This window comes from Recurvomyces mirabilis, assembly GCF_035927965.1.
Source record: "Recurvomyces mirabilis strain CCFEE 5264 chromosome Unknown scaffold_13, whole genome shotgun sequence".
NCBI lineage: Eukaryota > Fungi > Ascomycota > Dothideomycetes > Mycosphaerellales > Teratosphaeriaceae > Recurvomyces > Recurvomyces mirabilis.
The window spans coordinates 201,504-225,953 of record NW_027041947.1 but is presented as its reverse complement, the minus strand read 5'-3'; the positions used below and the strand labels follow the sequence as shown (position 1 = coordinate 225,953).

Below are 24,450 nucleotides of genomic sequence, written 5' to 3'. Positions count from 1 at the left end.
ACGATCCAGCGATGTGGTAAAGAGGCGGCGCATATATATGTCGACTGCGGGCTCCCAGTAGTGTTCAACGCAAAATAGCTCCCGAGAGCCAAAACTGCCGTAGCCAGGACGTAACGATGTTTCGCTCGAGTCCAGTACTCTTCGAACGCATCATATATGCTCCCTTCCGGATCATCGTTGGTGTAGGGCTTTTCATGGCGTCTCACCTTCCAGTAGTCGAATATAGCCAGGATGAAAGGTACGAAAGGCTCCCAACTAGTGGTCGCGCATTGTACATCAGCCAGGATCTCCCGAAATAAGTCCACTCTCAAGCACAATGCGCCAACCAGTATCATAAATAGTATCCGTAGCTTTCGAAGGCTGGAAGGGTAGCCTACATCCTGCCCAGCTGGCGATGTCTCCCTCGATGAATGTTGCGCCGCAAGGTCGCCAAGAGGAACGGCATCGTATTGCTGACCCTTGTGCGACCGTCCTCCATCTCTTGGTAGTAGTCGGCTACTTGCAATGATCGCGCCCGCGCACGACGCTAGTACAACGATTCCGGTATGTATTGGCTTGTCGAATGCGAATGTCGTAGGGATATTTCGGCATAATAACGTGATTCCAGCGACCAGGCCGGTGATCGCAGGCCATTTCGTCCGGTCCATAGCATCATGGTCGGTACTAGGTCATATTTCTGTGCTCATATTTTATGCCTATCCGCAATCACTGACATATCGGTGTGACTCTGGCTGTTAGACCTGCTCCTCGATGTGTTCGTATATCCTCGATGTCAAGCTTTCGGCCGCTGTCAACGGTCCGCGCGGTCCGCCGCCTCGGAGGCGCCGTTGTGTGGGGTGCATATCATAGTTCCACATCTTCACTTTTTTAAGCAAGAAGCTTTTCAAAGTACATGTGAAAGACCATCCTTAAGCAGGTTGCGCTCACACTGCTTGAGCTTACGTGCACCTGGTCACTCAAGAAGCGTTATGAGTGTGTATCGGGCGTGTGAGTGACTATCGATAACGAAAGACCGCGACGATGGGAAAGAAGGCGATTGACGCACGAATACCAGCGCTCCTGCGCAATGGCATGCTGGAGAAGAAAAGGTCATTCTTCGTAGTCGTGGGTGATCGCCAGAAAGATGTGATCGTCAATTTATACCACATCCTCTTGAACCTCGACATCAAGCTCAACAAGTCTGTCTTATGGGCGTACAAGAACAAGCTCCTAGGCTTCACATCGCATCGCAAAAAGCGAGAGCAGAAGATCAAGAAGGAGATCAAGCGTGGAGTGCGAGACGTGGATACAGAGGACCCGTTCGAGCTGTTCGTCAGTACACAGAACATACGATATGTGTACTATAAGGAAACGGAGAAGATTCTGGGAAATACATACGGCATGTGCATATTGCAGGATTTCGAGGCGATAACACCGAACTTGCTGGCACGGACAATGGAGACGGTGGAAGGAGGTGGAATTGTGCTGCTGTTGCTCAAGGGTATGAGCAGTCTGAAGCAGCTGTACACATTGAGCATGGACATCCACTCTCGATATCGGACAGAAGCACATGGCGACGTTGTGGCGCGATTCAACGAGCGCTTTATATTATCTTTGGGCAGCTGCGAGTCATGTCTGGTCATCGATGACGAGATGAATGTGTTACCCATCTCTGGTGGCAAGTCTGTTGTGGAGAAGAAGCTGTCAGACGAGGAGCAGGGCAAGACGAAATCGCAACTAGAACTGGAACAGGTCAAGGAAGACTTGGCAGATACGCAACCAGTTGGGTCGCTAGTGCAGTTGGCGAAGACGGTCGACCAGGCGCAAGCACTTCTCACGTTTGTTGAGGCGATCAAGGAGAAGACTTTGGCGAGCACAGTTACGCTCACAGCCGCGCGAGGTCGTGGCAAGAGTGCGGCGCTCGGAGTTGCGATCGCTGCAGCAATTGCACATGGTTACAGTAACATCTTCATCACATCACCATCACCAGAGAATTTGAAGACTCTGTTCGAATTCATATTCAAGGGCTTCGATGCACTCGGTTACCTCGACCACCAAGACTACACCATCATTCAATCTACCAACCCCGACTTCAACAAGGCCATCGTTCGTGTCAACGTGCACCGACAACATCGTCAGACGATACAATATATTCAACCACAGGATGCATATACTCTTGGTCAAGCGGAGCTTCTTGTGATCGATGAAGCAGCCGCTATACCACTACCGCTTGTACGAAAACTCATGGGCCCTTATTTGGTATTCATGGCGTCCACGATCAATGGCTATGAGGGCACTGGTCGCTCGCTCTCTCTTAAGCTGATACAGCAGCTGCGTGAGCAGTCTCGTGGTGGAAAGAAGGCGAACAGTGATCAATACATTACGAGTCGATCGAATAGCAAATCCAACGACGGCGCATATGCCCCCATGTCTTCGCGCTCACTACGCGAGATCACACTTTCAGAACCTATCCGATACGCACAAGGAGATGCAGTCGAGAAATGGCTCAACCGCATACTTTGTCTCGATGCGACACTTCCGCGCTCGTCAAGTATGCATGGCACACCGCACCCATCGCAATGTCAGCTTCTTCAGGTCAATCGAGATACTCTATTCTCCTTCCATCCTGTCAGCGAAAAGTTTCTGCAGAACATGATGGCATTATACGTAGCCTCGCACTACAAAAACACGCCAAACGATCTGCAACTCATGTCTGATGCACCAGCACATCAGCTTTTTGTGCTTGTCCCGCCTGTTCAAGAAGATGCCACACGACTACCAGAGATTCTGTGTGTGCTACAGATAGCGCTCGAAGGACAAATCAGCAAGGAGAGTGTGCGAAGCGGACTGGAGCGAGGACAACGAGCTGGTGGTGATCTTATCCCGTGGCTAGTCAGTCAACAATTCCAAGACGATGACTTTGCAGGTCTGAGCGGCGCACGAGTAGTCAGGATAGCAGTCAATCCCGACTACGGCAGCATGGGCTATGGTTCGCGAGCACTTCAGCTTCTGACCGAGTTCTACGAAGGCAAGCACATCAGTCTGGACGAAGGTGATGAGAAGGTCTCAGCACACGAGCAGGAGATGGTGCGTGTGACTGATGCTGAGCTGGAAGAATCAACACTGCTGAAGGACGACGTGAAAGTTCGAGACATTCGAGCCATGCCACCGCTATTTGCACGGTTATCAGAAAGGAGACCTTCACCTCTCGACTATCTCGGTGTCTCGTATGGCCTCACACAGCCCCTGCACAAGTTCTGGAAACGTGCAGGATTCGTGCCTGTATACTTACGACAGACTGCGAACGACCTCACCGGCGAGCACACAACTGTCATGCTTCGGACACTCGAAACTGGCAGCAGTGATCCAGGCTGGCTTGGCGCATATGCAAAGGACTTCCACAAGCGTTTCCTCTCGCTTCTTAGCTACCAGTTCCGTGCTTTCGGCAGTGTACAAGCACTGGCTCTGGACGAGAGTGCTAACGCTGGCGTGTCATTACTCGAGACATCTGACAAAGCCCGAGCTCTGACCAAGGCAGATCTAGATCATGCATTCACACCTTTCGATTTGAAGCGGCTGGACTCGTATGCGAACAGCATGATTGACTATCATGCTATCTTGGATCTGATGCCTGGTATCGCTTTGCTGTACTTCACTGGTCGTATGAGGAACGAAAATGGGATCAGTCTGTCTGGTGTACAGCAGGCACTTCTATGTGCTATCGGACTGCAAAGGAAAGTCTTGGAGGATGTAGAGAAGGAACTCGGTCTTGGTACGAGCCAGCTTCTTGCTATGTTCAACAAAGTGATCCGTAAGGTCAGCATGTATTTCCGCCAGCTACAAGAAGGTGCAGTGGCCAAGGACATGCCCGTTTCCAAGGCAACGACAAATGGCGACGCACATGAGCCTAATGAATCCGCTATCGATCCCGAAAATGTGGCGAAAGAGCTTGAACACGAGCTAGCGACTGGCGGAGCAGAATTCGATGCTCAAGAACGTGAGAAGCAACGGAAAATGATCGATTCGCTGCCTCTGGAAAACTACGCGACCGCCAATGGTGAAGCTAGCTGGGAGGATGCTGAGAAGGCGGTCAAGGCTGGTAAGAAGTCGGGTACCTTTGGCGTGAAGCGGAAGGATGAGAAGCACAAGCGGAAGGCTGGTGAGGCATTGGCTGAGGTGCAGAAGGAGGCGGAGGGATTAGGAAAGAAGAGTAAGAAGGTGAAGAGTCGGTGAGATTCTATCGTCCTTGGTCGAGGGCGAATGCATAGCGTTGGCGTTCGGTGACTAGTGTGCTGTGGTAAGTAAATACCCTTTAGACTGTACTATACATGATCATGGCCATCATAACGACATATGACTTCTCACCTTCGCAACGGTCGCTTGCCGGTCATGCCGGTCGCAAGGCCTGACATCGTGGCAGCCACATTAGCTTTCCCTGCTTACTGTTCATTGAAGTCTTGCTTTTGGCTCAGCCTCCCGCTATTGCCGACCGCTAGGCCTTCCTTCAGGCATATATGCGGCGTTCTCGTGCAGTAAGAGGAGTTATCTTCCTGGAAGCTCTCGCCTCCGGCCTGCTAGCTCTATACCATGACGTATGGAGACCCCGCTACCAAGCATCAACACCAACGACCAAGCCGTTGGTTCCAGGCTTGCAGCTCGCATGTGATGAGCACGAGGGCGAAGAAGCGTCGTCATAACCTTCCGCTCCACAAGTCAAGGTAGATAAGTTCTCTTGGTTCTGTTGCTTGAAGGCTTTGTCATTACGCAAGCAGACACTTATTTGAGACAACAGCAACGATGACTGATCAAACCAATCTTACGGGAAGTTCGCAGCAGGGCGTGCACGAGGAAGGCATCGACCATATTAAGTCCAATGTCGGCGGTAATTCCAACACTTCTGGTGGCCTGACAGGTGGAAGCGATAGCTTGGACAGCACCTATGGAACCACCGGCACACATGGCTCGGGGGTAGGCAGTGGGACGACGAGTGGCATCGAGCCTACACAGTCAAACACGAGTGCAAACAGCGGTATCTTAGGCACTGTGAAGAACTATCTAGGCATGGGAGGCAACAGTGCTACGGACTCGTCTACGACTGGTACACACACTGGTGCTCATGACGGAACTTCGACAGGCTTGGGAAGCAGCGGCACTACCGCACACGACTCCTCCACTACTGGACTCGGCAACAGCGCTACTGGCCTTGGCAGCAGTACTGGGCTAGGAAGCTCAACCACTGGCACATACGACTCCTCCACGACTGGGCTCGGCAGCAGTGGTACCGGCCTCGGGTCCCAGACCTCTGAGTACTTGCCACAAGGCTCAGGCCCTCATCCCACCTACGCAGGCAATAGGTACGATCCCAATGTCGGTGGCGAGGCTCTGTCTGGATCATCTGGTGTCACCGGCGGCTCAGGACTTACTGGTAGCAATACCGGTCTGGGCAGCTCACAAACAGGCACCGGCTTCACGAGCGGCGGCCCGCTCTCTGGAGATGGTCTGCGTGGCAGCGAAGCGAGAAGCCTGGGGAATGACGTTCCATCTTCGCACCACGGATCCAGTATTGGTCAGACTGCCGCTGGTGCCGCGACCGGGGCTGCTGCTGGCTCTGCACTGTCCGGCCGCGATCACTCTGAGAGGACTGTTTCAAACACCCTCGACAGGGACACCGAAGGCACACGCGCACCCACTAGCACAGGCACTTCGATCGCAAAAGATCCAGCCAACGAGGTCGCACCAAACAAGCTACCAACGGACAGCGACGTTACAACTGGTGCCCGTCCCACCGAGTCCGCAGATCCTACAACTGGCGACCGTGCAATGAGTGGCAAGGAGGAGGCTGAAGAGGGCGGTGATTCAGTCCGCGCGCACGAGAAGGGCAAGTCTGATGCGGAGCTCGGCTCGAAGAGAATGAATGAGGATTCTATTCCAACCGCAGGTGGCGAAAAGCTCGGCCAGAAGCACTGGGGCGAGAGCAAGATCGTTCCAGACAACCCGAAGCCTCAAGGCGAGGCGAATGTGTCTAGCTCGGATGGCCAGCCAGATTGTAAGTGATGCTACCCTCTAATTGCGAGTACACAGATACTGACTGTGTTGTTCCTCCAGCCAAGACTCGCGATAATACCTCTGCCAACACTGGCGGTGCGCACCCAGTAGGCCACAACGCTGCTCATGACAAAGGTGATGGACAGAAGGAAGGGCTGGTAGATAAGCTCAAGGACAAGCTCCACATGGCTCACAAGGACAAGGCCGCGAGCTGAAGTGTGTGACCACCGGCACGTGGTGTTGAGCATGCAAGAAGTCATTCATGATGATCATGATGTGTATGAAATCAAGCAGTGCTGTAAGCAAGGTACTTGCAAATTTGCATGGCCGGAAATGCCAATATCTTGATGCTCATATCGTGTCATGTCTTTGTAGTCCAATTTCGTATGAGCCTGTATCAGAGCAACGTGTTGAACGCATCACCAAACCGTGAGGCCAATAAGATACGTTATTGGGCCATGGCAGAACGTGAATGCTCCTTTTTGCTCTGGTCCACCTTACGCGTATGACTAAGCGAAGCCGCACGCGTTGTGGCGCGTACTCTTAACCAGCACATAGCCATCACAAGCGAATTTCGTTGGACGCAAGAATGGAGTACGAGAAGGCATATGTACTTGGCACAGACGATGATCGCCCTGCGAAGCGGCGGCGCATTGAAGCTAAAGGCTTGCACACCTCCTGGCCACATCGACGCCAAGCTTATCAGACCGCATGGAAGCAGCAGAGGGACGCCATAGAGACCCGTCTAGCCGATGTGGATGCTGCTACTGTCGAAGATGTCTCAACATTCCTGGACGAAGCCGTCGTGAACACTCGATCCGAGCGCATACCCACAGGCATCATTCTCCAGGGTGCTGATGGCGGATCTACTGCTCTGAATCAGATTAGGAAGCATGTCACAAGCATGCAGAGAGCACGGCGGCGCATGGTCGTTTTGTCGGCGAACGCTGGGTCAAATCTCAAAGCCCTGCTTAAGGCACTCATCATCAGAGCTACACTCCAGCAGAGCGGGATAGATGAAGACGAGGAGGACGACGTACAGTCGACTCGCAGCAAGGGTCCCAGATTACTCAACTATGATCTCCAGATCTTATGCGACCATGTATGCGACCGCAAACTGGAACAAATCGTCATTGCCTTCGAAGACACAGAAGCCTTTGACCTGGATCTCTTGTCAGAGCTGATCGAATTGCTTGGGTATTGGAAGGATCGCATACCTTTCGTGTGCTTGTTCAACATCGCCACGGATGTCGATGCGCTCCAACGATTGTCAAGATCAGCTATGAAGTGTCTTGATGGGAAACTCTTTGACGTAGCACCGTCCGGCGAGGCGGTCGAGCAAGTTCTGGAAACTATTATCACTTCCAAATCATCGCTATGGCTAGGTGCCGGTCTGATAAGTATGGTGCTCGAACGACAGAGCGACTACATCCAGAGCATTGGCACACTAGTGGACAGTGTGCAGTACGCGTATATGTCAGCGTACTACGCCAATGCTCTCAGTGTCTTTATGGCCTCGCCACATACTCGAGAATTATCCACTACTCACTTCGAAGCAGCACGCAGTCTGCCGTCCTTTCGAACCTGGGTACTCAGAATCTTAGGAGAGCGAGGGCCTGAGGACATCAAAGATCTTTTGCACAATGACAAGGGAATTCTTGATTTCGTGGTCGGGGGGATTGAGGCTGGGCAAGGGGTATTGAACAAGATGATCGTCGCTCTGAAAGTGATCAGAAAGCTGCAGGAAGCGCTGCCGAACACGACAAAATCAGCATTGTCGACTCTTTACGTCCAAGCAATGTCAGGTAAATTGCTTGGAACGCCGGCGTTGAGATCTCAACTCTTGTTAGTCAAGAAAGTGCCATCAGACATTGCAGTAGCGCTGCTCGAATCTGCCCTTTCAATTGAAGGCTTCGAGAGCGCAGCGCGAGCCTCGGACTCAGTGCAACAAGAACTCAAGACTCTACTGAGCAAGCAGAAGGACTCTACCCAGCCTCTCCGCAGCGAGGACGATATCAAAAACGCCACACTCCGAACGACCGTGGTTGCCCAGAAAGTGGAGCTCAGCAAGCAGAAATCCGCGCTCTCTGAGCAAGACAAAGCATATACTGCACTACTCGGTCGAATCTCGAATATGTTTCAGGACTACTTCGCGGACACGCTCATCAACCCAAAGGACTTACTGTTCAACGAGATCTTCATCTACGACCATAAATCACCCTACCGTGAAGTCTTCACCCCGAGACCACGACATGCCATAGAAAGAGCACTGGCTTCACCCCACGACTATCTAGACTGTGACTGTTGTGCGCCGGGTCATGATGGCGAGGAGGCGACATTAGCGTCCACACAGCCACCGAGTGCAGTACTATATCAGCTATACCTCGAGTCTGGCAACCTCATCAATGCCAGTGACCTGTGGCAAGCTTTCCAAGCGGTGATGGGTGATGATAAGGACGAAGCTGAGACGATGGCTTTGTTTCAGCGTGGGCTGGCTGAGCTGAGGAGTCTTGGGATGATGAAACCTACTCGAAAACGAGCTGATCATGTCGCAAAAGTCATGTGGCGAGGTCTGTAGGGGTATCCAGTGAAGGTGATCTAATGACTTGTCTATTCAATGGCAAGCAGCGCTCTTCTGTATGCTCCCGCCACCAAATATCAGATAGCCCAAGAAAGCCCCCACACCAACCGCGATCATGATCCAGCCGTTGTATGTCATGAATAGTAGCCTGTTCTTGTCAGCATGACCAGAATTGTACCGAATCGTGGCGGTAGACTCACATGATGAAGAACGAGTAGAATACCTGAATCCCATACAGCGCCGCCTTAACCACCTTCCCCTTCTGCTCTTCCGCCTGCACCGCACTGCCTGAGAATCCCAATAGTGAGCCGCGTTCGCCAGCGAGGTTGAGGGTGCCGTTGCCTTTATGCACGATCGCATAAGCCACCGAACCCCCACATAAAACCAAGGCATGGAATAGCAGTTCAGGGAAGGGTAGATAGAGACTTACGAGGCACCCCTTCCATCTTCGACGCCAAACGCTCCTCATACCGTCTAGACATCTCTCGTACCGCTTCGTAGCCCGCTGTCAGAGCCATGACGGCTAGGAGGGAGAGGACGAGGGTGAAGGTCGAGGTTACGCGCCAGGAGGGGAAGACGATGCAGAGGTTTGTTGTGTCCCATGTGAAGAGCATCTGGTGGAAATCAGCTTCCTGTCATCTGTGCTCGAGTCGATTTTGACGTCTGCGGTCGTACATTCATGCTACACATTGGTGCTCCGCTACCGTCACCCATGTCCATGTCGCCGTGGTCGCTGTGGCCGTGGTCCATGTGGGAGTGGTCCATGGTGTCTAGCCGTCAGCGCTGAAAGAAAGGTGTCCAGTCTATCTATGACGGAAGTCTCTCGAGTAATTATGTCTTCGAGTCGTGATCAGAGACGATCGATGTCTGGTGAGGTGTGTACTCACACGCGGAAATCTTCCGCTACACAATGGTTTGCGGCAAGGAAGAGAGAAGATATATGGACGAGACGTAATTCAAAGACGAGCCGTATAGCAGACAGTCAAGGGAATCTCAGTCATGGTGATAGAGAGATACAGCTTTTCAGTAGGTCGGGTATATACAGTAAGCGCACATGGTCTTTTGCCAGATCTATCGCGAGATGATAGCTTCTCTTTTTCTTCGACTCTTATACTCCAGTTCGAGACTGTTGCCGCTTTTTCCTTTCCGTTCCCTGGCATCAGCATCATAATCAACAGTAGCTCCTCTCGAGTGGCTGACGAACCTCCAGCACCTTGTCGTGTCTGAGCCCATCCGTCCGGCACAGCATCGTGAGCCGCTCTGAACCTCTGCAGCTCGGAGCTCCTTCGCGGCGTCCTGATCTGGATGAATGACGACCTGCTTGCACAACATCCGAGTGTCCGTCCTCATGCCTCGCTTCTCGCACCTGCTAACTGAGATTCTCAACTCCACCTCTCGTCCCCTTCCCACCCCTTCCTCCTCCGACAAACAGCCGCAACAACAGAAATATCATCCAACTTCCCCCCCTCAACCGCCAACCCCTCATCAACCGCCCTCTCCATAAACGGACTCGCAGCAAAAGGATCCTCCGCCACTTTCCGGGCAGCCAACACCAACTCCTGCGCCACGAACCTCATGCCCTCGGCCAAACTCTCCTTCTGCTCCCCCACCTCGCCCCTCCACTTCTCCAGTGCCTCGACGGCGAATTCCGCGATTTCTTCCTGCCAGAGATTATCCGTCACGCCGTCTGTGAGCGCGAGGACGATGTCTTCTTCTTCCACCACTTCGATGATGTCGAGGACGGCGTTCTTCTCGGGTGTGTCTGGGGAGTTGGTGCCGAGTTGTCGCGGGCAGTCGAAGTAATGCCATTGCTCTTCCGTTTCGAAGATGACGTCTTTGTCCTTGGGACGCACAACCATGACTTTGCTGTCTCCCAATTGCGTGACGTATACTCGCGGTTTCTGAGCTCCTCCGTCCGGGTCTTGTGTATAATGTAGCAGAGCGGCAGACACCGTCGTAGTCCCCAGCCACTCATTAGGCTCACTAAGCGCCTCCTTCGTCTGCTCATACGCCTGGCTCAGATACCTCACGGGATCGGGCAGCCCTGCTTCAGTATCCCGACCATATGCGTCCTTCTCCGCCGCCAAAGCCCAGAAATGCAAAATAAACCGACTCCATAATGGCGCATGCCCTCGTTCCCTCTGTGCCCACGCGCCTACACCGTCATTCGTCCCAATCATGTTGTCGCTAACGAGCAGAGCATCGTCGCCATTCGTGACACCTCGGATCAACTGCCCATTGACCTGTGGTCTGCGATCCGAAGCCCGGTTATGTGTGCTCAAGGGATCACTGAACGATCCGGACGGAGGGGAGAAGAAGGGCGGTGGGAAGGGTCGCGAGGGACGTTTGGCCCAACCAGCATATCCGGCTTCGAAGTAGAAGGGCGAGGGCGAGCTACGCTTCGGCGCATCCTCTGGTACAGGCGTAGACAACCCTACTTGTGGGTCTCGTGATCGGCCTCCATGGCGGCATCGTAGCTGCTGCAGTGCCAGAAAGGTAGTGGCAGTAGGTCGACGACCAGCAGGGCACACTCGCAACGTCAGCATGCCGCCGTAAAGGCAGCGATGAGCTCGCGTAGCTCGTCGCTCGGTAGTCGAAGATACATGCCCGGTCTTGTCCCCACGAACGAGACAACGTTTGCAGCGCTACCAAACAGTAATCCGTCTGACGAGTATTGGAACGATCGCAAGTGCTGAGGAACAAGCTTTGGCCGATGCAGGCCCGGACCCATGCGGCTCGAAGGGGAAGTTGTGGAGGACGATCTCAAACAGACGAATATCACAATGCCCCCACAGCATTACGATTCGTCTCCCGTCATAAAGGGTATCTACAGCTACTGTACAGTGCTCTCTGCGAGCAACATAGCGCTTGCTGCCATCTGTCACCCTTCCAAATCCAATACTCAAGGTCTCCCCCGTTTCCACTCGCCTCCAGCGCGCTACACAATCCCATGGGCGAATGCGAGGAAAACCACCCATACATAGATGGCCGTTCAGATCAACATTAACATTAAATCATCCAGACAGTAAATCCACAAGGTCGTGTCACACCTTATCCTTATTCTTCCTCCTCGACCATATCGATCGGCCTCGCGACCGCGTCTGCATGGTATCAGGGGTCTCAGACCTCGCATCCAGCCTCAACTTCACCGGACTACTACTACTACCATTCTTCGCCGCGGTCGCGGCCGAATCATCCATATACTTCGATTTATAAATCCTGCATAAACCCGTTAGCAAGCCACAACCCCACAAACCCAACATCTACGCAAAAACTGGGTGGTGAAAGTCAACTCACCAACTATTCCCCGCCATACTCATCCCCATCTCCGCCGCCCGCCTATACAACCCCGCCGCCCGCTTCAAATCCTTCCGGCACCCCTGGCCCTGCGTATAACAAAACCCGGCCTCGGCCAGGGCATCCGCATCGCCCCAACTCCCCGCAACCTCGTAACACCTCACCGCTAACCCCTTATCCTTCGGACAGCCCCACCCATTCATATAAGAAATCCCCAACTCATAAATCGCCAATGCAAACTGCGCCTTCCTCTTCTTCCTCTCGGCCGCTTCAGCAATGGGATCGGCTTTGGGCGATCGGGCGGAAGCGTGGGAGATGGTGGTCTCCACTTCGCTGATCTCGAGGCCCGCGGAATCGATTGCGAGGCGCAGCCATTTGACGCCTTCGGACTGGTTGGGCCGGGTGCCCCAGCCGTGGCGGCAGGCGAGTGCGTAGAGGAGCATGGCGGTTGGTAAGCCGGCGTTGGCAGCGAGGCGGAGGTGGTAGGTTGATTTGTTTAGGTGGCCGGCGGAGTGGGCTTGGATGCCGATCTCGAGGTGTTCGTCTGGAGTGAGTTCGGCGGAGGGGGAGCGTTGGTGCAGAGGGGGGGTGGGGCGGATGGTGGTTTTGTCGGTGCTTGAGGTGAGGATGGAGGGGGTGGCTTGGTGGAGGGGGGAGCGCTCGAAGTTGGTTTCCGGGTGCGCGGAGCGGCTTCGGGGGAGGCTTGAGGTGGAGAGGTCTCTTCTGCTTAGGCGGTTGCCGGATATTCGTTCTGATCTTGCTGGTGAGGGTGGACAGACTGGTGGATCTGGTCGTGCGGGTGGTGAAGGGTATGAAGCATCGCTGGTGTCCCGCGGATGCACTGGGACCACCTTCGCTGGTGCAGGTACGGGTGCAGACGCCGGCGCCGTGTCCTTAGCAATTGACTTGTTCTCGTCCCAGGTCCATTGATGCTGGCCCCATGATTCCGTCAAACCAATAGAATTTCGATCCACGGCCCTGCCGCGCGGAAGAGCGTACTTTGCATATGTATACGAAGTTGCGCCACTGTTACTGTTGAAATAATCTACTGTGCTACCATTCTCAGGCGTCACAGTCTTTTCTGGTATATATGGTGTTTGCGCGTCATCCTGTGACGGCTGTCTCTGATGTGCCGAAGGCGCGGTGGAAAGTGTGGTCGCTTGCGTACTGTTACTCGCTTCCGAAGCATGCCTGTGCGGATGCTCAAGAGATGTGCGCAGCGAATTCTTGCTGTCGAAAGATGGATGTTGGTGTATTGAGGAGATGCTCTGCGTACTCCGCGGTCGTGAAAAGTTATATGGTTTCGCTTGTTGCGATCTAGGCTGCGCCTGTTGGGTAGAGTAATCCGAGGTCATAGATGGTGTGCGATGTATATGTGGTGGAGGGTATGAAGAAATGGGTGAATGTGGCCGGGACATGCCACTGCTGCCAGAGAACTTTCGTGAAGAAGACGTCGCATACGCTCCGCCCCACGACGATGCATCTTCGTCTCCGCTGTCAGGGGGTACGGATCGTATGCTCTGCATACTTCGCGGCGACTTTGGAAACGCAGGCGATCTAGGCGCCAATAGTCCATGCTCTGATCGTAGTGATCGTTGCGAGGCTGTGGAGCCATTTGTCCATGTCCTCGGTCCTTGCGATTGTACAGAATCCACGCTGCTGGTCAAGCTAGGTATCATAGGCGAAGGCGCCTCGACATTCAACTTTGCGTCGAACGCCTCCGGTGACGCCGCCCGCGGTATCCCGAAGTAGTCCGGCTGCGCACTCGGCTGGCTCTCCTCTGCATCATAGTATGGTGTACGCGTCGGACTGCTCCTGCTCAATTTACTCGCATGCCCAAGCATAGGATAATGACTAATCGGCCTATCCTTGTCATAACTCTGGGAATGCACAGTCAATCCTTGTGGTGGACTGACAGGACTCTCCTCCTGCACGGAAGGGATATCACGTGTCGCATCATCTATCCCACCGCTGAAGCTGCGAAAGAAGTCCGGTCTGCTCGCCAACTCCTTCTGCACCATAATCGGCGGTAGTCTGCTCAGCCGCCGTCCATTCTGCTGCTCCTGCTCGAACTGCTTGGCCAGCATGCGTGACTGCAGCGCGAATGCGTCCAGTGGTGAGAGGGCGGGCGGTACTTCGCCGGTCCGCGGCGAGGGGAGATCCATGTGAAAGCCCATTTTAGGTGGTCGCGGCAAGTCATTATCATCGTCGTTCAGACGTAAGTGAGCGGGTCGCGGACCCATGGTTCAGATGCGGCGGCAGTGGTCATGTGATTCCTTGACATGCGACTGCTTTTGTTGTTGCTTCGGCTTTGGATGTAATGCTCGAGTGACTCGACACCGAGATTGGCGAAGTGGTGCGCAATATCTCCAGCGGTCGACCGTTGGTGGGTACGCGCTGTGAGTTCGTATTAACTGAGACTAAGGCGGAGGCTGTGTAGGATGCGGCGGCGCTTGTGTGACGATGTCGCTAATGGATGTCGTCCCGGGCGTTGGTATCGATATATTATTGTCGTAATGAGTGGACGACAATGCTACTATCGAAGTATTGTCTGTAAGACGAAGGCACTGCCACATGCGACCAGGCGAAAGGATGTTTTCCCAGGGCAGACAGACGACATGTAACTCTAACCAGGCACAGGCACAGGCACAGTCTCGTGTCGATCTCCTGCATACAGCCACGCTAGACCCCTGGCAGACGTCTGTGCACCATCCACCAACGAAGGCCTATTGGTTCGACCCAAGAAATGATTTACTTTTTAACCTTTGCTGTTTTCGCCATCGCAATCAAGGAAAAGATACCCAGACGGTCGGTAGGTAGAGTGTTCACGTGCTCATATTAAACTGACGTCGTTCGATCAACCAATATATCGCTGACGAATGGAGGGAGGGTGTGACGAGATGAGATACAACCCTGCGACAGAGATGCCGACGCTGCGAAACACTCGCCCTGCATGTTCCGAGAGATAAAGGCACTAGTGCCTGCATTGCCAAACACAGTCTCTGCGGGGTTTCGCCGAGACTTGCCTTTTGTTGTTTCTCTAATTCTCCGTAATAGCCACACTAAAAGCAGGCATCGCCACCACTTACCTACACACTATCAGATTCTAAAGGCACCGCGATAGCCGAATACGATGGGATCCGCGGGAGACGAGTGGCGCTCGCGATACATGTGCCGGTCGACCTGGGTATACATCCCAAAGACCTATACATACAGCTCCGACAGATATCTCGCATGCCACGCTAGCATATACATACAACCCTCTACCCTGTACCCGCTACTAAACTCCGCCCTCACGTCCACCCAAAAGCACTAAGTCTCCTCCCCATCATACCGGGCCTCACCTCTCCCTGCCCCTCCCTGTCCCCTACCCCCTTCTCCTTCACTACCTCCCCACCACCACCACCACCACCACCACCACCATCATGACCATCAACAACAACCCTAATCCTCCCCTTCAGCTCCCTCCGCCTCTTCTCCGCCTTCCCCTCCCTCCACGACTCCATCCGTCCAATCCCAGCAAAAATACTCGATTTCCGGCCCGGACTCTCCGGCTCATGCTTCTGAGTAGATGAAACCTCGTACCTGCTATCCGCTGATGTGCGTCCGGAGCCTGGGAGGGAGATATATGTCGTTCGAATGGAGGACTGAATGGAGGAATTGGTTGGTTTGCGCATGGCTTGGCTGCTGCTCCCAGGGAAGGTGGTAGAGGGGTGCAGGGTTTGTGTAGCAGGTGGGTACGACGACCGCGGGAACGACGACCGCGATTCATCGAAGGCCGTCTTCGCCGTCTCAGACCATCCGAGATGGATTGGGGAAGTAGGCGAGGCGAGGGCGAAAGGTGGCGAGGTCGGGGAGGCGAGGGAGCCGTAGGAGCGCTGGCTTTCTTCGCTGCTGCGCGGTTGGGTGGTGTCGAGGGCTAGTGGTTTATTGTACTTCGCTCCACCATCCATCACGCGTTGTTGGAAAGGATTTCCCGGCCTGATGTCGTGTCCCGACTCCACGTCATCGCGCGCAGGAGGATTACTAGCGAGTGGATTTTTAAAAGGTGAGCCGGCTGGTGATCTTGGCCTCTCGCGCACTTTACTACTACCTTTCCTTCCGAACGGTGAGCCACCCGGCGACCGATCTCTCTCCCTCTCTTGCCCTTTACCACTTTTCTTCCGCCTAGGCATCACATGCGGATAATGACTCGACACCCTCTTGTCATCCTCACTACCCCTCCGCCTTCTCCCCCCCATTTCCTCCCGCTGCCTCACCCACTGCGTCTCCCCCGTCACCTCAACAGGACTTATCACAAACGGATTACTCGCCAACGGCAACGCCGCAGTAGTAGGTGTCGGCGGCGAGATAGGGATCATCCCACTGGTACTCCGCCTCCTATGCGCTGTCGTCGGACCCTGCGAGAACGATAAACGTAGTGGAAACGAGCCCTGACTTCCCATTGATTGTGTCGATGCAACGCTTTCATTCCGGATATGACCAGGTGATACAGACGTCTGGCTCCGTTGCAAGATCCTCCCCCCACCACCACTTCCACCACTGCCGCCGCCACCAGATTGAGGAGCGCTTTTATCACCAAAAAGCGGCTGCGGCACCATCTTCATATGCGCCCCAACATCCATCTCCGAACTCCCTTCCGTCACCGCCGAGCCCGTGGAAGTAGAGCGATATTGCGCAGACAGCATGGCATGATACTCCCTCGCAATCTTCTGCGCATCACTCTTTCCCTCTCCCGAGCCATCACTATCACTACCACCAGACTCCCGCTTCGTGGTGGTAGTAGAAGGAAGATAATGATCATAACACAAATTCCTCGGTCCTCTCGTCTTCGTCCTGCCACGAGGCTCATCTGCATCCGCTAGACCAAGCGCTTGTGCGGCTTTGGCGCGTGAGGCTTCACGGGTTTGCGAGCTGAGGGGTGCCATGTCTTTCGCTGGACCGGTACCGACGCGAATGTAGGTTGGTGGGTGGGAGGAGATAGTGTTTAGGGTTGCGAAGGTTGAGGGGGTCGTGGGGGGTGGGGAGATGGGTTGGAGGACTATGCGGGGAATACTGACCACGCGCTCGCGGCCTTGGAGGTCGATTAGGGTCGAGATGGTTGGGTTTTGGGCGAGGTCGTCGGCGAGGCCGATCATGGCGGAGGAGCTTTTGCGGAGGGGTTCTTGGGATCGAGACTTGGTCAGAGCTGGAGGGGCTTGTGCGGGCGTTGCCTGTGCTTGCTGCTGCGCTCGGAGTTCTTCTGGTAGAAGCCGTAGAGCCCCGGGTGCCTGTAACATTTCTTTTGCTTTTTCTAGTGATACGGTCCGGAGGTGCTTCTTTGGCACTTGCATGAACCCTGCAGGTGGAGGCAGGAGGACATTCTCCTGAGGCTCTGATGGGGCAGGAGAAGGTGTTGTGTTCCGACTTGCTGTGGGCGATGGAGTGACTATCAGCGGGCTGTAAGCTCGTGGTTCGAGTGTTTGTTGCTGCGTCGAGGGTTTGGTCACAAGCTGCGATGTACTCGCACTGTACGCTATGGGCCGGAGTAGCAAGTTCTGGTCTGCTAGGTCTTCCAGCCGCCATGTTGGCACGGCGGGTATATCCTCTGGACTGTCCAAGGGGATACTCCACTCGCTTTGCCTGCGGCTGTAGACACTGGATGAGCGTCTGGTGAACCGGGAAGAAGGTCTGGAGTCTATGCTCTTGAATGATGAGGGCCGCCGGGTCCGGAGTGGCGTGGGCGGAAGTGGCTTGTGTGCTTCTGGTGTCGGCGTGCGCTTTACGAAGCTCTGGAAAGATGGTATAGACTGCTCCATGCCGGCCAGAGATGAGGACGAGGAGGAGCCACCTGCCCGGCGTACTGGCGGCCGGAGACTGTCGTGAGATCGGCTGGCCTGCATTATTCAGGACTGTGGCTTTAATCAGCCAGGCCGAAGTCTGCAAGGTTAGCTTCTATCGAGAGATGCTCACTTCCCTGCAAGCAGTACGCATGACGTTAGTGGTTCTCGATATTTCAGACAAAGGAGTTGCTGACAATGGTGACCCGACACCATGGCTGCAAGACAGAACGCCGAAGTAAGACAAAGGAAAGTGCTCACTTAGCTTCCATATGCGGTGAAAGGATACATAGCCTGACATTCCTCCCATATAACCATCATACATACGTATGCACCGTCGTCAGTAAGGCAGATGAATGGAGGAAGAAGTTGTGCATGAGGCGTGCCAAGCTGTAGTCGATCGCATCGTGTAAGCATCTTCTACACAACTCTCGCCTTACTGCTTAACTACGGCTTATCGTCCGTGGTGACAGCCTCTGCTTGCTCGAACTCATCCGCGTCCGGCGTCTGGGGAATATCGACCAGGACAGCCATATCGCCCTGTCGCTCAGAAATGAGTTGCTGCCTCTTCTGTACCAGCAAATCGCAGTCAGCTCTTTCCCTCAAACCTCTACAGTAATCGCATTTACCTCCTTATCGTGAGGACTCATCTCCTCTAGCACTTGTCCACGAGACCCGCGTCGCTGATCGATGGCTGTAGCCTTGGCATCGAGCTCCACGGGCACGTTGTTGATCGCAGCGGCAGAGATCGTAAGTTCAGGCTTCGACTGGCCTACTGGCGAGATTGGGTCTTCCGCGCCGCCAGCAGTGGTCGTCATGATGTAGAAGTTGTGGTAAGGTAGTGTTGCTTTGATGATGGTCTTCAAGGTTATGCTTCGGCCCTGCGCCACACAATATTCGGCGTGGCTACTGGATTGAACACCCTGGTGACCAATGCGATTTCTTTCTCAACTTGCGAGCGTGTCGATAACAGAGGTATAGTGTTGCAGGCCAACTAATGGATGATAATTGTGCTATAGAAATGTGCGAGGTCTAGAAGCTGGAACAGAGCTCCACGAGGTGAGGCGGTTCAATGCCTCGCCAAGTCTGACAAGGCTGACATTGCCCTAAAACAGGTTACGTGTGACACGAGACAGAGACATGGCAGGTGATAGCGATTCAAACCATCTTGTGACTTGTCTATACAATTGCACTGCCGTTCACTTCCTTCAAAGACATCTGCAAATCGACTCCAATGGATGCGTATCGTGTACTATGAACAAATACAGAAATTACGTCTTCACTACTTCGTCCTCGACCACAACCGCAGCAGAGGTCTCAGGCGGACCCTCAGGTTTCGGACCTGACAACTCGGAGGTGGAAATAGCACTCTGCAAAGCACTCGTAAGGTCGATGTGGAAGAAAGGACGGTTCAGCCCTTGTACCACAGCAATCCTGGCGCTCTGACCGGACTTGTATGTCCGCAATTGCTTTTCGAAGCTGGCGCGGCTTTGATCGCTGTCCTCACCAATGCTGTCCACATCGCGCTGGCTGACACCGTTTCGTCCGGTTTCGACGTCGCGCTGTTGGTGTAGCTTCATCTCTCTACGGTTAGCAGCGGCTTCTGCGTCGGCTGCGGCGCCACCGATGTTGGCCACGCTGAAGACTGGTTTCCAGGCATGGAAGCCTGTGTCTTGATCATCGGGCGACGGATAGCCAAAACCAGCGGAGACAAGGGCTCGTTTGGTCCAGCGGTTGTTGATGCAGGCAAAGTGCCACTGTACTCGCTCGGGTTGACTGTAGCGATCGAGCTGGTTGCGAACATCGATCAAGTGCTGCACCGAAGTGATATCCACATTATTGACGGAAGAGAAGTCGAGAATGATGGCTTTAAGCGTTGGTCTGTGATCCTCTGCTCTCTCCTCTTTACCCGACCTGCTTGTACCAGGGTTATTCCACGGTCGGTCACCAAGTCTTGGAAAACTAGCTGCGTTAGTCCGCTTGCACACCCGCATGACCTCTTCAACCATTGTATCGAGATAGTGGTTGGCATTGGGATAGTTGTAGCCTTCCGAGAATCTGTAGATAAAGACGCCAGGATATGGGTGTTCTGCTTGAACCTCGGGATTTGAGCCGTCTTCGTGCTCGATGGGAATGTAGATGTTCCTGTATGAGGTATCCGGGTCATTGTCAGGTGCAGGTGCGTGCTTAGGGTCACCGCCCTGCAAAACATGATCACCTACTACCGAGTGCACCTTGACTCTGCCAAGGAAGCGTCCCTTAGCCTTGAACACACGCCACAAGAAAAGTGCCAGGGAAGTGCAGATCGTCGTGTAGATACCATCCTCGATGGAGGAGAAGACGGTGACGAAGACACCCGCAAAGAAGATGATGACCTCAAGCGGCGAGATTCTCCAGAACTGGTAGACGACGTTTGGTGGTGTAATCAGATCACCCACAGCGTGGATAATGACTGCTGCGAGTGCTGCCTTGGGGATGTAGTAGAAGACAGCCGGAAGAGCATAGATGGCAATCAGGACCACGATCGCAGTGATGAGACCAGCCAGAGGCGTGCGAACACCAGCTTTGGACTTGATCGCAGTGCGGGAGAAAGAACCAGTCGCTGGATAACCGCCGAGGAAAGGCGCCAGCAAATTCGTGACGCCGATAGCGATCAATTCCTGAGATGGGTTGATGGTGTAGTTATTAACACGCCCAAAGGACTTGGCGATCGAGATATGTTCGATGAGCACAACAATGACCGAGACGGGTATTTGGCTGACGAAGAGATCGATCACTCGCTTGTTCATGACTGGCACGCCGGCGTCCTGAAAACCGCGAGGCACGTGTCCAAGGATGGCGAAATGCGATAGTTTCGATGCCACTTTCTTGTTCAGGTGTCGGTTGACCGCCCAAGCAATAAGGGTATACAGTAGGATGACGAATGCGGTTCGGAGCGTGTTCAAGAAGAACCAAAGCTTCCTGCGGGCGGGTTGCCGTTTTACAAGCGTGTTGAAGACGAATCGGATGATGTAGAGCATAGCCAGAGCAGTCAAGCCCAGCGCAGCATCGATCCTGGTATCCGGCAGATATTTCAGTGTGTTGATTATCACTTTGTACGTTGGTGCCCGGGTGTCGAAGGGTGTCTTGCCCTTCACTCTTTGTCCTAGCATTGTTGGAACCTGGCCGGCGGCGATGCTGATGGCTGACCCAGTCATGTAAGCGGAGATCGATGCGAGAGAGATGAAGTCGGTCAGCCATCCCAGACGCAGAAGCCCAAGACCACATGTGACGCCGCCTACGATGACTGCCAGTGCCGAAGCAATGACGTGTCCTGGTACGCTGGGATCAGCTTTTGCTGCGGCGAGGACGATGTTGCCAGTAACAGTAGACATGACGGCGACGGGCTGGGGGATGTATTAGTCACGTTCCGTCCCAACAGTGCGGATCACAAGACTTACCCCGATTGTAATGTCCTTGGAAGTCGCAAAGAACCAGTAGATCAACACGCCCATGAAGGAGGAGTACAAGCCGAATTCAACGGGAAGCGCAGCGAGTTGTGCGTAAGCCATGCCCTGCGGGACGACCACAGCGCCGATGGTGATACCTAGTAGTACTGTCAGAATACGATCGCAAGCTAGGTAGACCGCTCCTACCAGCGACAAGATCTCCTGCGAGCCATGTTGTGTTGTAGAAAGGCAGCCAGTGCACGAATGGGAAAAGGCTCTTCACGTAGTGCAAGCAGTCACTCCCGGTTGGCGTGATGGATTGGAGCCATTCCAGAGATGTAGGCTCGGCTTCTGTGTAGCTGTCGGCGGTTTCGATTGAGTACGTCGACTCTCCGCGAGTGACAGGGTCGGCGCCAGTAGGATTGCGATAGTCAAGCTTGATGCCGAGCACCTTGGCCAAACCATGGCCGACTTTCGTCGACATCGGCACGCTTGAGGCCATGCTGTAGATGAAGGATCGTAACTCGAAAGTAAGATTCCGAGGTCTTGGGTCTCACCACGCGAATATCCTTGTCTTTAACTCAAGGAAGTCAAGGTGTGCCGGAGATGGCTGCTCGCAGGCGATGTGCGGCTAGAGCGCCACAAACGAGCGACGCACGTCTGGGAGGTCGAGCCTGTGAGCGAGAACAAGATAGACTATGGCGTGACAAGGGTCGTGTGCAGCAAGGCTTTGAGCTACGCCGTCCGGTCCGGAAGTGAACGAGCACGCAACCAAAAGCAAACGTCGCGAGCCTTTCGGGAGACTAGATCAGTCCAGCACTCAGATCAAGAGGCCAGAGGGGCGGTTGTTCGGTAGGATCTCACTTATTGGTGTGTAGCTGCGTTGTCGATCATGGGGACGGTAAGTTGGAGTGGCCATGCATATGGCTTGCAGGAATACTCAACAGGATGACCGAAGGTGTCAATCAAGGCGTGACGGGTGTGTAGCGGCGTGGAAAGGTCTCGATTACAGCCTCGCAACTATCTCATATTCGTTGAGGCTAATCTGCCACGTTCTGCAGAATATGTGATAATTACGTGGTGGTGGAGCAAGCGGCATCGTCGTCGGCGGGTGTAGCACGATGCCCAGTCCCGGACCATGCTACTTGCGTCTCGCTAAGAATCACGACATCGCAGGGGTCTGGGACTACGGAGGGAGTTGTGTGGGACCATTTGTTTTCGGCCGCATTTTTGGGGTGACGTTCGGCATGCATCTGAAGCCAATCAGCGCGGTTTCTGAAGACGTGCTTTGCGAGCCCTATTTCGACTTCGCACACACCACTCAGTACACGACCCGTCTGTTCTGCGGTAACAACAAGACACAGCGTCTTCCAGTACGATTGATTTGGTTGCGGGTACTAGAGCGATGCTCGGCGCTACCGTTCGTGGTACGCTGCGTCATTCCCGGTCACATATAATCGCGCTTGCCCCGCCAGAGTACAGTGTTCTGTTGGTGAGAAAGTGAAAAGTTGCGTCGCAGCCCGTCAGAGCGTCAGAAGAGTAGTAAGTTTTGCCGTGTTCGCTCCGTAAAGTGCCATGATCGACGTTACGGACCGACCTCCGGCCAGATGCTCAAAGACAGCATCGAGAAGACGTTTGGTACGCATGATATCGCTGTAGTATGAATTCAATAGAGATTTGTGGAGTGAGACGAGGCTTTATGGCAGCCAAAAATGCTGATGCCTGAGGCAAGTCAACATCACGTGACGAGCATGACTTGACTGCACAACAACATAAACACTTGTCTACGTACATCAGTCTTTTCTCGATGCACATTAGGAAGTGATACGAACTATCAGAGATGCTCTTCCTCCTCAAATGATGACACATCTTGATCTCTTCCTGCAAAAGGGGCCCGCAAATGGCAACCTTGTTGCTGGGCTAGAGGAGCTGCGCCGAGTGGTACTGCTGGATGGCATACCGTCGAATAGCGATGGCATGGTGAGAAGCACGTATCTTCGCACCTGTTTGCTATCAGTGTTAATATCCTTCACAGTCAGAGCTGCGAATCCATGTATGGCTAATCCTCCTCAATGCACCACCAATGCGAACAGACACATATCTGGACCTCGTCCGCCAAGGCGCCTCACCAGCCTACGCCAAAATCCGCAATGACACTTTTCGAACTTTGACAACAGATCCTCTCTTCCGCAGACGCGTGACGGAGAACAGTCTCACACGCGTTCTCAACGCCATAGCATGGAAGCTTCAGGACGCACACGAATCACGCGTCAATGGCTGGATGTCGCCGCCAACTCTCGGCATACCCAAGAGTCTCGACGGAACTGATAACATGTTCCACTCGCCTGCTTCGGTCAGCACACGACATACCCGTGGCTCCGTCACAGGGACCGAAGGCTCAGAGGCTGGTGGCGAGAGCTCGGGCTCCGTAGGCTACGTTCAAGGCATGAACGTCCTAGCTGCTCCATTCCTCTACACGGCACGGAGCGAGGCAGAAGCCTTCGCTGCTTTCGACCGCTTCATTACTCACGAATGCCCAGGCTACGTTCGAGGTAGCATGGAAGGTGTGCATAAAGGTCTAGCGCTCGTAGATCAGATCCTGGCCCTGGTTGATCCCAAGCTGTCCTCACATCTGCTGAGCAAGGGCATGAAAGCCGAGATCTATGCTTTTCCGAGTGTGCTAACACTTTGTGCATGCACGCCACCACTACCCGAGGTACTGCTACTTTGGGACTTCTTGCTTGCTTACGGGCCCCACTTGAATCTGCTGTGTATTGTGGCGCAATTGGTTTTGGTCCGAGACACGCTATTGAACAGTTCGAGGTAGGTCTGGTGCGGAAGGCTCATGCCATGTTTCACCCCACTGACCATGCAACACAGCCCGAAGCCCGACTTCAAGCCGCTGCGCGCACGCAAGGTGATCGACTATACTGTCAACTTTGCCCGCAAGATCCCTAGCGATCTGTATGAGCAGATGATACAGCATGCCAAGTGAGGGATTGTATGAGCCTTAGCGAACTTGACAGTTCACGATGAAAACTAAGCCGTCAGCATCTGAACACTCGATGCTCTGACCTATTCGCCCGCGCTAACAAGTGTATTGTGCATCGAGCATTGCCGCCGAGGCCGAGCTGATGGCGAGCCAAGGGGTAAGAGTGCGAGGGAGTCGAGCCAGCCGAGCACGCCATTACTAGCGCGCAAGCATGCCATGGCCCATGCGCGCAAAAAGAAATGCGATACAGCAGGACTGAACAGGCTGGACCTGTATGCCACACAAAGAAGAATTGGTGAAGCAACGATC

The 24,450-nt window shown here is 54.0% G+C and overlaps 9 protein-coding genes across 9 annotated transcripts; 3 read left to right on the top strand and 6 right to left on the bottom strand.

Annotated features, from left to right (window-relative positions):
- Window positions 1-1,020: 1,020 nt before the first annotated feature.
- NAT10 (N-acetyltransferase 10) lies at window positions 1,021-6,239 on the top strand (the record flags this gene model as incomplete). The annotated part of the gene is made up of 3 exons (XM_064838102.1): window positions 1,021-4,189; window positions 4,772-6,025; window positions 6,085-6,239. 3 exons carry the CDS (start codon window positions 1,021-1,023, stop codon window positions 6,237-6,239), a joined length of 4,578 nt encoding a protein of 1,525 aa, XP_064694187.1.
- Window positions 6,240-6,613: 374 nt separating this feature from the next.
- On the top strand, window positions 6,614-8,602 carry ORC3 (Origin recognition complex subunit 3; the record flags this gene model as incomplete). The annotated part of the gene is made up of 1 exon (XM_064838101.1): window positions 6,614-8,602. One exon carries the CDS (start codon window positions 6,614-6,616, stop codon window positions 8,600-8,602), a length of 1,989 nt encoding a protein of 662 aa, XP_064694186.1.
- A 36-nt stretch (window positions 8,603-8,638) lies between these two features.
- Window positions 8,639-9,123, bottom strand: CTR2 (copper transpport protein; the record flags this gene model as incomplete). Its single annotated transcript, XM_064838100.1, has 3 exons — window positions 8,639-8,753; window positions 8,806-8,947; window positions 9,036-9,123. 3 exons carry the CDS (start codon window positions 9,121-9,123, stop codon window positions 8,639-8,641), a joined length of 345 nt encoding a protein of 114 aa, XP_064694185.1.
- Window positions 9,124-9,987: 864 nt separating this feature from the next.
- On the bottom strand, window positions 9,988-11,151 carry LTS14_005401 (uncharacterized protein; the record flags this gene model as incomplete). Its single annotated transcript, XM_064838099.1, has 1 exon — window positions 9,988-11,151. The coding sequence occupies one exon, from the start codon at window positions 11,149-11,151 to the stop codon at window positions 9,988-9,990; it is 1,164 nt and encodes a 387-aa protein (XP_064694184.1).
- Window positions 11,152-11,649: 498 nt separating this feature from the next.
- LTS14_005400 (uncharacterized protein) lies at window positions 11,650-14,145 on the bottom strand (the record flags this gene model as incomplete). The annotated part of the gene is made up of 2 exons (XM_064838098.1): window positions 11,650-11,824; window positions 11,903-14,145. The coding sequence occupies 2 exons, from the start codon at window positions 14,143-14,145 to the stop codon at window positions 11,650-11,652; spliced, it is 2,418 nt and encodes an 805-aa protein (XP_064694183.1).
- A 1,050-nt stretch (window positions 14,146-15,195) lies between these two features.
- Window positions 15,196-17,700, bottom strand: LTS14_005399 (uncharacterized protein; the record flags this gene model as incomplete). Its single annotated transcript, XM_064838097.1, has 1 exon — window positions 15,196-17,700. One exon carries the CDS (start codon window positions 17,698-17,700, stop codon window positions 15,196-15,198), a length of 2,505 nt encoding a protein of 834 aa, XP_064694182.1.
- A 468-nt stretch (window positions 17,701-18,168) lies between these two features.
- Window positions 18,169-18,539, bottom strand: LTS14_005398 (uncharacterized protein; the record flags this gene model as incomplete). Its single annotated transcript, XM_064838096.1, has 2 exons — window positions 18,169-18,291; window positions 18,351-18,539. The coding sequence occupies 2 exons, from the start codon at window positions 18,537-18,539 to the stop codon at window positions 18,169-18,171; spliced, it is 312 nt and encodes a 103-aa protein (XP_064694181.1).
- Window positions 18,540-18,992: 453 nt separating this feature from the next.
- Window positions 18,993-21,651, bottom strand: LTS14_005397 (uncharacterized protein; the record flags this gene model as incomplete). The annotated part of the gene is made up of 3 exons (XM_064838095.1): window positions 18,993-21,107; window positions 21,162-21,307; window positions 21,357-21,651. 3 exons carry the CDS (start codon window positions 21,649-21,651, stop codon window positions 18,993-18,995), a joined length of 2,556 nt encoding a protein of 851 aa, XP_064694180.1.
- Window positions 21,652-23,009: 1,358 nt separating this feature from the next.
- Window positions 23,010-24,144, top strand: cdc16 (the record flags this gene model as incomplete). Its single annotated transcript, XM_064838094.1, has 3 exons — window positions 23,010-23,129; window positions 23,185-23,972; window positions 24,030-24,144. The coding sequence occupies 3 exons, from the start codon at window positions 23,010-23,012 to the stop codon at window positions 24,142-24,144; spliced, it is 1,023 nt and encodes a 340-aa protein (XP_064694179.1).
- Between the last annotated feature and the right edge of the window lie 306 nt (window positions 24,145-24,450).